We start from the raw sequence: 12,269 nt of genomic DNA, 5'->3' as shown, positions 1-12,269 counted from the left end.
CAAGGAAGAAAAAGGAAACTGGCTTTATAAAGGAGACCCTTCCCCCAGTCTTTCCACCCAACAATGGGAGGTTACACTACGGAGGCTGCGTTCTTGGATTAAAGACAGGAGGTTTGTGAAATGGGATGGGGGGGGTAGAGTGGAAGAGAGAGGCAAAAAATAAACTAAAATAGAAAGTAAGAATAAATCCCTAATGGCGAGAAAGCAGATTTTTTATATTTTATTCATACTTGAAATGATGGAAATAAATAAAAGAAATAGCAAAACAGATACAGCTTACACAGTGGGATTCTTTTTTATTTTACACTGAAGGTTGGCCAGTTTCTGTACAGTCGAAAAGGCACAGAAGAGGGAGGAGAGAGGAAGAGACAGTGTTCACCCCACGTCCTGCGAGCAAAGGGAGAGCTAGGAGGAAAAGGTTAAAGGGAAACTGGGCGAGAAGGACAGGACCGTGTACTGAGAAACAGCCAGCAGCTTGGAAAAGATGGGTTGTCCAGCGTGACGAAGGTGTCTTTGGAGGAGTGAAGCAAAGACATTTATCTGCACAGAGATAAAAGAAAGGAAATGAAAAAAATGGCATCATGGATGGCGTGGAAGAGGAAGCAGCAAGGGGGAGGAGCAAGACAGGAGAGAGGCAACAGGTCAGAGAAACAAAGCCGGCTTTGATCAGAGGGCTGCTCCTGCTGTAATGACACATTTCACAGCTGGGGCTGTCAGCCCTCCCAAACTGGGGTGGGGTGGGGGGCTGCCAGAGCCAACATTTTTCAGTACCTCCAAACACTGCACTCAGAACATGCCTTGCTCATCATGACAAATTTATGCAAATCAGCCTGGGAGGGAGGGGACTTTGAGCTCATGGGCGTCTTAATTGCATTCCCCCCCCCCACTTTAGATTGACTGGGGTGACAAAGAAAATGACCGTCAGTGTAAGGGGTGCAGGGTTCGTTGGAGGGAAGAGGCCAATTGCCCCCACAAGCACTCTTGGCAGGTATTTCTTTTTAATATTCACAATTAATATTCACTTTCAAAACATATACAAAAAACGGTGTTAAATGCATCTATTTCTGCAGCTTGATTCAGAGTAACTCTTGGCACACACCATTGAGTCAAAAGCAACCTGATGCTCTCCAGATGTGTTGGACTCCAACTCCCATCAGCCCCAGCCAGAATGGCCAATGGCCAGGAATAAGGGGAGCTAGAGCCGAACACCGCAGGGGGCAGACCAGGGTGGAGAAGGCTGGCAGACCCTCATCCACACACCTGCTATTTCAAGCCAGGCATATCCAGCTTCCTCACCTGCCTTTTCCAAATTCCCTCTCAGGCAGGACCTGGAAAAAAATCTCTACTTTCTCTAGCCAAGAAGGTTATTGTGTTAGTGTGCAATGTTCAGTCAATATGCAGAAATTTAAAAGTACTGAAATTTTGCAATGAAGCTAGCCATGCAATTTGGGAAGTAGGTTGAGATTTCCCCTTTTGCTGTTCTTAAATAAGTTAGCAAATTTCTTGTTACGAGTTCTCAGTACAGGACAGTTGACTTCTGCTCAGCATTTCTTAAGACATTAAAAAGCAAATTGACCCCACAGACTCAAACTCCCAGCAATTTCCACTATTTATGGGCTACTTGGGTGTTCTAAGACTCAGCTCTGCTGGTACATTATTTAAGCAATTTCTATGCCTTTTTCCCTTTCCCTAAATAAGGAATAATTATTTCAAAGAAACCTGCATTCCATCTGTAGACCATGCCCAACCAGTGGGAAGCAGGCAGAGTGTGGAAGCAGCAGCTCCCTTTGGCCGCTGGATTACACCAATCCTAAGACCCCAAGATCTCTCCACGGAAATAAGATCTATGGACTGCAATAAACTGCAAACTCATCCTGAGCTGAATTTTTTTTTGGGGGGGTGAAGGAAGCCAAGATCACCTGATCTCTCACTTTAAAACTCCTTGCCATGTTCTGATAATCTGAGAGTCTGAAAAAATGGGAAGATGCCAGAGGCCTAATATGGGAAATCTGCAAAACAGGATCCCAGCGCAACACAGCAACTCACCCCACTTGTGATTTGTAGCCACTGGTATTCAGAGGCATGTCTGTCCTGAATCTCCCAAGTGTCATTGAAGATCCCTGAGTGCTCCTGTTCAGCCCTTATTTCTCTTAAAGCAACATGCACCAAAGTCTGTTAACTACACTGAACCTCTTGCATAGCAGGAATGCACGAAATAGTGAAGCTAAATGATAGTGAGAAGCAGGATCCAATAAGTGTGTGGCTGTTTTTAAAAGCAGGTGGCCCGCAGCTTGCATAGTTTTTCCAACCTGAAGTATGTTTACTAGGAAGTACATTCCACTGATTTCAACTGAGTTCATCTCCTAGTAGTGGAGGTTAGGAATGCAACCATAAAAACTTACTAAATTTGGGAACAGAACTTTAGAAATGCTGCAACAGAAGAGAACTTGAAGGAGAAACACTCGCAAAAGGGTGTAGGAAGAAAGCAGGATGGACACACACTTAGGTAAAAATGAGCCTTGTAGGAATGTCAGATTAAATTCATCAATCCAAGCATGAAACTTGCCCACTCTTTGTTGCAATAGGAAAAACTCAAAGACCATTGAATTTCCCTCTCGTTAAGAGACTCTGGTAAATTGCCCAGCAAAAAGAATTGCACTGGGTGGCTGGGGGACCTCACAGCTGATTGCCAATAATTGTGTTATGAATTTGGCTGCCAGCGAATCTATTGCTGACTAGGAATGCCTTGTGCTCTATGAAACCACAAAACTGGCATGGAAATTATTAGGAGACATTTAACAAACTCTCCAAGATTTTAAAGGCTGGAAGCTTACTTTTATTTAAAACGTTTCCCCCCCTCCACCCTAGATGCTTCCATCAGACCACAGCCATGCCAGCACCAGGCGTGTGGAGAGGCCAGCCCTGCACTAAAGAGTGAGCCAGTTTAACCTGCAAGGCTGCAGCAGTGAGGCGCCTCAGGGGCAGGCAGAAACAAGAGGCCAATTACATGGAAGTCATGTCGTTGAGAGCGTGATCCAGCTCCTCGCTGATGGCCTTGTACTTGAGTTTCTGAGCATACAACTCATCTGAGAGTCACCAAGGGGAAGGCAGAAGAAGTGGGAGGAGGAGGAGGCGGCAGTGACCAAGGGTGATGTGGAAGCAAAACACCGTCCGGAAGTCATGGCAGCCAGGAGGGGAGAGATGGAGGTGTGCGGAAGGCGGCAGCGTGTGGCACAGGAGAGGTGTGAGAGAAAGCAAAAGAAAACAGATGAGTCAAATGGGTTCAAAAAGAATTCAAGCAGTGGAGTTGCTAGATGTGGGTAGAAATAATAACAATACAGCAAGCAAATGGTGGGAAGCAAACATCAAAGTGATACCGCAAAACCTCTCCTAGATGCTAGCTTTCCATTAAACCTGGATAAAACTTGTTCCCACTTTTCTACATGCATTTGAGCTGTTCCATCTCTGCAGCCAAAAGTTGTACAGTTTAGACAAGCCTTCTCCAAGCCAGTGCCCTCCAGATGCTTGGACTACAATATCAGCTCCAGCATGATGCAACTGTGCTGGCTTGGGGGTGTTAAGAGTTGTAGTCCAAAACATCTGGAGGGACCAGGTTGGAGAAGTCTGTGGCCTAGACGCAGCTTGAAGCAGAAATTGCACAGCCCCCCCTAAGGAAGGCTTTCCTACCAGAAACACACTGGGGCACCAGCATTTCGCCAGAGGGAACATTTTTCTCTAGGACTTGTCAAAGTCCTTATCTCTCCTACTGCTCCTTCCGATTCTGTCATTGCATCAAGGGGCTTGAACTCTTGGACCTGGTGCCACTGTCACAGGGTCAGAAAGCAGATTGGCTCAGCAGAAAGAATAGCGCTGAGGCCCAAGGGGCTCTGAAACCAAACTCCTCCTTTCCCCCGGAGATGTAGGCCAGAAGCACCAGAACACACAAGCTGGCAAAGTCCAAGTCCAAAACATTCTTCCAGTGTAACAGCAGACAACCCCTTCCCACGCAGCAGTTCCCTACAGAATGAGAGCAGGGTCAGGCCTCACACCCCAACAAGAACAGGAAGACTTGAGGGAAGGCTCTCCAGCAACTACTTCCATTTCCCCAAGTGTCCAACCAACACAGAAGAAAATTCCAAGGACTTGTGAAGACCTTGGAAGCAAAGGGTGCATGTAACTGCTAAACAGATGCTCCCTATTAACACACAAGCAAGGCTTCAAATGTCGCTGACAGTGGAGTCAGTAGGTGCCACCAAATGGCTGTCTTGACCTTCATTCATCATCTCCATCAGAAAACTATGTCAACTTGCAACATTCCTAATGGGAGCAACTGCAATGCCTCCCTTGGCTGACATTTTCAGCCAGTGATCTTAAGGCACTCATAGCATTTCCTATCTGAGTTGTTCATTTTTTTACAGTGGAATATTCCAGAAGGACCAGGAGGAGGAGGAAGTGGAGTTCAATATTCAAGAGAATGAAGTCTTGAGACACCAAAGGGACAGAGACAAAAGAGAAAGATGCAAAAGCAAAACCTTCTGTCTAAAGCCAGTTATCAAACATTCTGAAACCCCATTTTCAGTCAATTGTTATTCATCTGCCCTGTTCATGTGTTAAAGGAAAAGGTTAAGTCCTGTCAAATCTGACTATGTGGAAACACCATTTACCTTCCTGCCACAGTACTTATTTATTTACTCGCGCTGGTGTGCTTTTGAACTGCTAGGATGGCGGGAGCTGGGACAGAGCGACAGGAGCTAACCCCATCACGGGGATTCAAACTGCTGACCTTCCGATCAGCAAGCCTGAGAGGCTCAGTGGTTTAGACCACAGCGCCACCTGTGTCCCCTCCTGTTCAGCCAGCAATCTTCCTCCCTTGCCTAGTGGTCACTTCCGTTCCAGACGCAGTGATGCTAGGGAGGTCTCTCAACCTCTGCTGCCTGGCACTTATCCATAGCAGATGTTTACCAGTATTGACCAAAAATTAGCAATTGTCCACTGTAAGTGCCCACTTCAAAGATGGAGTTTGCTGTCTCAGCCTTCTAGGTTAGCAAGGGATGCAAATAAAGAAACGTACCTTCTAAGTCATCAATGCTCTTCTCCAGCTTAGTTACCGACCTCTCTGCAAACTCAGCTCGGGTCTCAGCCTGCAGGCCAAGAAAACACACAAAGGAAATGGTCAAAAAGCACACGGAAGGTATAGGAAAGCTTCTGCATTGTGCAAAGAGGCTGGGTGGCGGCAGCAGCAGAATCTTCCAAAACAGAGTGGGAAACCAGCTCCAAATACAACAATATAGCATTTCAATTATTTTTATTTATTCATGTTGTATCTTGCCCTTCCTACCAAAGGAGCCCAGGGCAACAATTATATTTATAGGTGACATCCAATTACGTTATGCTCAGAGTAGAACTATTAAAATTTATGGACCCAAAATCAATGGCCTAAAATTGGATGCAGCCCTCTGTTTTTTAGTACATGGAGACATTTTCTGATCAGAATGGAAGTTTCCCAAGAGCAGAGCAAAGCTCTCGTGCCCTCCACTTGGGCAAGAGGTAAGATTCTTCATGGTGTTTGGCCAAAATCTCTTAAAAGCTGCAGGGAAAAGAAGAGGGTTGGCTTCTGTCGCAAGGATACAGCGGCATTTTTACCTCTTTCAGTTTGTCAGTAAGGACCTTGATCTCCTCTTCATACTTGTCTTCCTTCTGCGAGTACTGTAGATTAAGCAGACCAAAGGAAGGTCAACTGAGCAGACATGGGCAGCACTGAGGTGGCAGCGTCCAATATCTTTACAATCACAAGTTGAAAGACCACTAAAAATAACTGCATGAGAGGAAACCAGCAAAACTGCAATGCCAGGAGTAAGTGTTGAGATTTCATTGTGCAAGCCCAAGCAATAGCCTGTTGTAAGCTAAGTGCATTAACAGTGGGAAAGCTTATAACAGGAATGGCCCTTCAAATATTGCTGGACTCCCAAATCCCACCACCACCACTGACCATTAGCCACACTGCCTGGGTCATTGGCTCCCCACCCTGGTTTATAGCTCTGGCTCAAACCAGCTGTTTCTGCAGGACTGCACAATCTCTCTCATGCCCGGGAGGGCGGGAATATGGAAAGAAGTTTGCACTACAACACAGAACTCCTGACACAGGATGACTAAAAGATAGCCTATTGGGTTCCTTGTTCAGCTTCATAATGCTACAATCCACATTTCACACTGAAGTCACAGTCTGCTCTTGAAAGCATCCATTGCAGATTCTCAGAAATCTAGTTAAAGGGTCAAAGACCCTTTCATCTGCCAACAAGTGACTGTTGATGCAGAGTTTTGCTCTCTCTCTCTTTAGAATAGTAATAAGAAATCCACTTTGCAACCCTAAACAAAACTGTTATTATACTATTTTATTATTTTATTGATCTACAGAATGCTTTTACAGTTCTGTTTTACTGTGAAGAGGGATTATTAAGCCACTCAAGGAATTGTAGTTTCAGGAGGGAAACAGGGGTCCCTCCTAACTACTCTCAGCACCCTTAACAAACTGCAGCCCCCAGATTTCTTTGAGGGAAGCCACAACTGTTTAAAGTAGTACCCTAGTACTTTTAATTATATGGTGTGAACGTGGCATTAGAAGCATCAGAAATAAGTGGAGAGTAAAATATTAAAAAAGAGTACTCAGGAAGTAAATTCCCCACTGGAGGCAACAGGACTTACTTCAGAATAAACATTCTGACAAGTGGCTTGGAAAGCCCGTCATGTAACATTTGCACCTTTCGCAGCTAGACCATACCTTTTCTGCCTGAGCTTCCAGCGACCTCAGGTTGTTGGTCACAGTTTTCAACTCCTCTTCAAGTTCAGCACATTTGCTATTATTTTGGAATGGAGGGAGGAAAGGGGCCAAGAGGAAGAACAGTCATTGGGGGAGGGGGGAGGGAAAGAGAGGGAAGAAAAGATAGAGAAAAATGAAAACTGAATCTCAGAGTTTAAGAAAGGGCCTTGAAAGAAGCTGAACCCACTTGAGATCAAAGAGATAAATTAATCGCAGAACCCAAAGTTGCTTTGAAGGACTCCAAAATATTGTCCACAAATCTGCTATGCTACTGGGGCATCACACACGTGCTCTGGGTTGGGTGAGCCAAGAGTCTCTGGTGGAAAGGCCCCCAAATGAATGCTGCCACATTTCAGCAGGGCCAAAATGGCAATTTTCGAACTGTCTGCAGACCTGCAACAATCTTCTGTCTGGATTTTCCATGGAATTCTCTTTCTGCACTCAGGAGCCAATGCAGATGTGACTTGTACAAGCACAACTGTGGGTTTTAAAATAGCCAGGTTGATTCAGAATTATTTATTCTGCCAACACCAGATGTTTTGGACTACAGATCCCAACAGCCCAAGCGGCAGCTGTAGCCCAAAACACCGGAAGGCTGACTTATCCAAAACTCTTCAACCAGCCCAGGAGGTTCAGCTTCTTCTTGGGGCTCGATCAGCTACAAAAAAGGTGAAGCACACACCTGTGCACACTCACGCCGGCATCCACACCAGAGACGAGAGAAAGCAAACACAGGAGAGGAAGGAGAAGGATAAAGGGGAGATCCAGCCACTACTGCTAAGAGGCATCTAACTAGAAGGTCAGGGTAGCCAGGAGATTTGGGTGGCAGCTAAAAAAACCTGATCATTCGGTTCACAGATACAGAGGTATGTTGTCTCCAGTACCTTCTCCTCAGCAGCCATTAATGCTTTCAACGTTTGATCCATTATCCTTAACTGTTCCTCCAGCTGTCGGGCTTGGCTGTTAGTGAACACATGAAAATGCACAAGAGCCATTCACAAAACAATCCGTGTGCGAGTAAAAAAGCATGCAGTGACCCAGACCAAATAAGAGAGGCCCCCAGAGGAAACGATTCAGACACCACGGAAGCGCACAGACCTACGCAGGCGCAACGACACGCACACACACTCAGGCGTGCCAAGGCATGCAGCAGACCCCCGCAGCTGCCGCTGGAAGATAGCCAGTCACCGTCCCGCGCCAGACACTCATGTACTGCGACATAAATCACACTTGCCACATGGACCCCAGAGCCCTTTTTTAATCGGCCAGGAGGTGGCCCCTACCTTTCTGACAATTCAGCCCGCTCCTCCGCACGCTCCAGGTCGCTCTCAATGATCACCAGCTTACGAGCCACCTATAGCAATGGGGGAAGCAGAAGGAGGGGGGGGGCTCAGGGTCCAGAAGCAAAATGGAGACTGCGATGGAGAATCATCTCCCAACAACATCTGGAGGGCAACAGGTCAGGGAAGGTTGCCCCAAGTAACTGTGCTGCCCGTACTTGAGACAGGGAGGTGGAGAGGGAGACCATTTCAGAAGGCAGGAAGCCAAGGTCAAGTCCCCAGCTTCAGGAGATGGTGTACAACTCCCAGCGATCCTGCCCTTGTGAAATTTCAGCACACTCTCTCAAACGCTTGCTAGGCAAAAGGCATCACTTTCCACCCCCCTCTTGTGGGCTTCCTCCACAAAGCTTCTCCGCTCAGGTCCTCGCAGTCTCTCAGTGGGTCACCCTGCCACCCCATGCCTTCTGCAGAGCATCTCAGGTCTCCCTCCTCACTGGTCCTCCTTGGAAACAGCAGCCAAACCAAATAACCTCCCAAGGGCCCCCGGCTGCGCTCAAGTACGCACCTCTTCATACTTGCGGTCAGCGTCCTCAGCAATGTGTTTGGCCTCCTTGAGCTGGATCTCCTGGATCTCCATCTTCTCCTCATCCTTCAGGGCTCTGCTCTCAATGACCTTCATTCCTCTGGAAGGCAGAAATTACAAGGGTTGGGAAAGAGCTTGCTATTGAAGGCCCATTTGTGTCTCAACAATTCTGCTCCCCCTCACCCCCCAAAAAAAGTTATTTCTGTGACCTGTAAGCAAATCAGTGTCGCCTCTCTGATTTTGCCTAATTTATGCTTCCCTGGATAGTCCTGGGGTATAAAGCACCTGCCTCCAACCCACTGGAAATCTTCTGCAGCCATCTCTCTGGCTAGGGAAGTTTCAACAATTTTAAAACACTATTAAGGACTTCCCACAAGTGCCTTCCTCACTGGTGGGCTGAAATTTTGTTTCCCCCTCTAGCTCACTGCACTTTTGGGTACCAAAATTAAACTTCAAGATAGTCTGGCTATCTAGTACACGTATGGCTGCCACTCACTTGTATGAGAAAGAACAATTTGGTGCCACCCTTCCATGCTTGGCAGCGACTGGCTAAGCCTCTGCTCACAAATACTTTGCAGGGGTGTAAAAGAACTTCCCTTCAAAACATACAGCTACTTACAACAACAGGCTATTTGCTAGTTTGCTTTTTTTTAAGCCAGTGTTCAGGGAATTCCCATTTGCACAGGGGTGGCATTCTGAGGCACTGTATGCATCAAGAGGACTGTGTAAGCCAGCCCCATGCCCTTCTGGGGCTGAAAATGGTGTGCGGGTCAGTGGTCATGCATGCCTCAAATGCACACAAAGGGGGTGGGGGTTAACTGTATAAATTTGGAGAAATTTAATAAAATAATACCCTGGTGGACTGGGCCCCATGTCGGAGTGTGTGTGCATGTATGTATGTATGCTTGTGTCCACATTCACACCATGCAGTTGAAGCACAATGATACCACTTTAAAAGGTCATGGCCTATCCCCAAAGAATTCTGGGAGCTGTAGTTTGTTAAGGGTTCTGAGAGCACTTTGGAGATCCCTATTCCCCTCAGAGAGCTACAGTTCCCAGAATGGTTTAACAATCCCTCTTCTCAGGGAACTCTGGGAGGATATGGATGTGTGAAGATGCCATTCAGGTGCCCTCTTGCCAAGATATGCTGTGCATTAGGGTACGTGGCCGAACACAGCCGAGGCTAAAAGGCAGGCCAGGCCACAGCCGCTGCTATGCTCCTGCCTCCAACTGAGGTGTGGTTTTTTTGAGATTGGACAACAGTTGGAGGGCTATCCCCACCTTTCGCTCTCATCTGCCGCCTTCTCAGCCTCCTCCAGTTTCTGCAAGGCTGTTGCCAGGCGCTCCTGGGCACGATCCAACTCTTCCTCTACCAGTTGGATACGCCTGTTCAGAGAAGCCACATCGCTCTCAGCCTGGGGAGAAAGGAAAACACCGTGACTTTTGAGGGAGCCCAAGAGGTGGTTGGGAAGCACACTGTGAAGGGGAAAGGAGACCTCAGCCAGCCCCCCCCCACGTCCTTCAGGTGTTTTGGACTACAACCCCCAGAGTGTAAGTCTGAAACATCTGGGGGGTGTCAGGCTGGGGAGAAGCAGACGGAAACAAAATAGGGGAAAGTGGTGTTTTGAGGGGTTAGCAGAGAATAAGCAACCAATTCTTAAAGTAGGGGATTCTTTAAAAAAAAGACTGTGGCCATGTGTGTCCCCATCACCGCTTGCCTAATCTGTTAGAATATTTCTCAACTCTTTCCTTTTCATGCGAGTTACTTCATGACACACCTCAGGCAGTCTAATCCTTCACTCACTCAGGGATCAAGAGCCACTTTCACTTATAGACAGTTAAAGGAAATGGACCCCCCCCATCTTTTAGAGTTAAAACATGAAGGGTGGGTCTTATAGATCAGGGGCAAGAACACGAAGGGCGGGGAGACGAGGCCCAGCAACTGCCCTTTACAGGTGTGCTGCCCTGGATGCAACTCCTCCTGCTTCCAAAATTTAGATCAAAAGTGGCCAACACAGCACCCTCTGTATGTTCTTGGATCCCCAACTCCCACCATCCTCAATGACCGGTCATGCTGGCTGGGGCAGACAGGAGTTGGGGATCCAACAGCTTCTAGAGGGTACCACGTTGGCTACCATCATTTCAGATTGCAAACTTCTTGGGGCAGAGAACTGTCTTCTCCTTCACACCAGCCTGACATACTTCCAGACTTTTTGCTCAAATCATGGAGTAAGGACGGAATTGCATTTCCCCCATGAAAAGCTTTGGGGTCTCTGCAGGGCATAAGCAGGCCATGGGAATTTCTGGGAGTCCTAGACAGGACCCAAAGAGAGAGCTCAGACTCCTGGCTGATTCTCCAGGGCTGGGCTGATGTTGAATTCTCAGCTAAGTCAGCAAGAGAAAAAACCACAGCGCACAGGGAAGTGGCCTGCACTCTCAGATCCTCTGTGCCAGAAAGGGCACCAGTCAGTAGCTCCAACCCAACTTGTGTGTGGTCCCCGTGCCAAATATGATCCTATCCGGGAGGGGGAAAGAGTTCAATACTTTTTATACAACTTATTTTACAAGGAATGCCATTCCCTACAATTTTTATTCTAACATAAAATATGAGCAAACCAGACTACCTAATTTTAAATACTTCCACAAGTTCACAGCGACATGTCAACTTTGATGGAAACTCCACTGTGTGCAAGAGAGCTTACTCACTAGGAAGTGGGTTTAGGACTGCAACCTAAGCCACATTTTCATGTTCTTCTGCAAACTCAGTTGCTGTGGTTTTTGATGCAAAAGCCTCACTATTGCTTAGGAGCTCCGTCAGTGCAAAAAGATCAGGAATAAATACAAGTTTCTGGAAGTCAAAAGGGCGACGCCACATTTCAATGCACTGAGCTCCTGTTCACTTGGGTGGGGCCTGCACAGAATTACTTCCTGGGCCGGCATGGCTGAAGCAGAGTCCATGTGTGCTTTCCGAGGCTCTCAGGAGGGGAAAACTGGCAAACAACCCTGGTCTCAAGTGTGGAAAAAACCGATTAGGCAGCCCAGTTAATAATTACATCAAAACTGATCTCAACCCAGTTGCAGTCTGCAGTGATTAAAGGTCAGTATCCCACTTCCTGTTCCCAAAGCAGAAAGTCAGCAGAGGCTTGCTTGTAGTTTCCTTGAAAGTCCCAAAATTATGGCCTTGCTCTCCCCCCCCCCCGCCTTTCTCCCCTCTTTCTGCAAAGCAGGGCTTTTCCTTATATGGTAAAGAAAACTACCCATGACACCGGAGGGGCACTCCCAGGGCTAGCCGATAAACACAAGTTTCTTGTCTGTGTTTGCTCATAGTTTCACTATGAGAAGACCAGGGATTAATGATTGCTGCCGGGCTTGACAGCAACTATTTCCCTCCCCCTCCAGTCGCCATTCTGAAGTGAATGGGAAGGGAACAGCACCCTCCACCCTGCAGAAACTCCCCTTCAACAACTCTGCTAGTTACCTGATCTCTGTGTTTTAAAGGAGTATCCTCACAGGATTTGGAATTTGCACAATACACTGGCCATTTCTTACAGCCTGGCCTCTAAGTGCTTGCCTGCTCTCCAGCCCTGCA

General features: G+C 47.2%; 1 protein-coding gene across 12 annotated transcripts in view; it reads right to left on the bottom strand.

Moving 5' to 3' along the window:
• The window catches only part of TPM1 (tropomyosin 1), a gene marked incomplete at its 3' end in the record, with an annotated part of 30,457 nt that overhangs the window by 5,508 nt on the left and 12,680 nt on the right, over nucleotides 1-12,269 (bottom strand). For 4 of the 12 annotated variants that reach the window (XM_081170686.1, XM_081170680.1, XM_081170685.1 and 1 more), the window contains 6 exons: nucleotides 9,962-10,095; nucleotides 8,663-8,780; nucleotides 8,101-8,171; nucleotides 6,779-6,854; nucleotides 5,644-5,706; nucleotides 5,072-5,141 (listed from right to left, as the gene is read on the bottom strand). In XM_081170686.1, coding sequence (XP_081026812.1) covers nucleotides 5,072-5,141; nucleotides 5,644-5,706; nucleotides 6,779-6,854; nucleotides 8,101-8,171; nucleotides 8,663-8,780; nucleotides 9,962-10,095 — 532 coding nt within the window. Of the gene's footprint in view, nucleotides 1-194; nucleotides 541-3,003; nucleotides 3,087-5,071; nucleotides 5,142-5,643; nucleotides 5,707-6,778; nucleotides 7,778-8,100; nucleotides 8,172-8,662; nucleotides 8,781-9,961; nucleotides 10,096-12,269 lie in introns of those variants that run through there. The other 8 variants (XM_081170684.1, XM_081170683.1, XM_081170687.1 and 5 more) reach the window with 5 other exon arrangements.

This window comes from Podarcis bocagei (genome assembly GCF_964188305.1).
Source record: "Podarcis bocagei genome assembly, chromosome: 14".
In the NCBI taxonomy this organism is placed as follows: domain Eukaryota; kingdom Metazoa; phylum Chordata; class Lepidosauria; order Squamata; family Lacertidae; genus Podarcis; species Podarcis bocagei.
The sequence above is the reverse complement of the archived record's forward strand: the minus strand, read 5'-3'. Positions and strand labels throughout refer to the sequence as shown.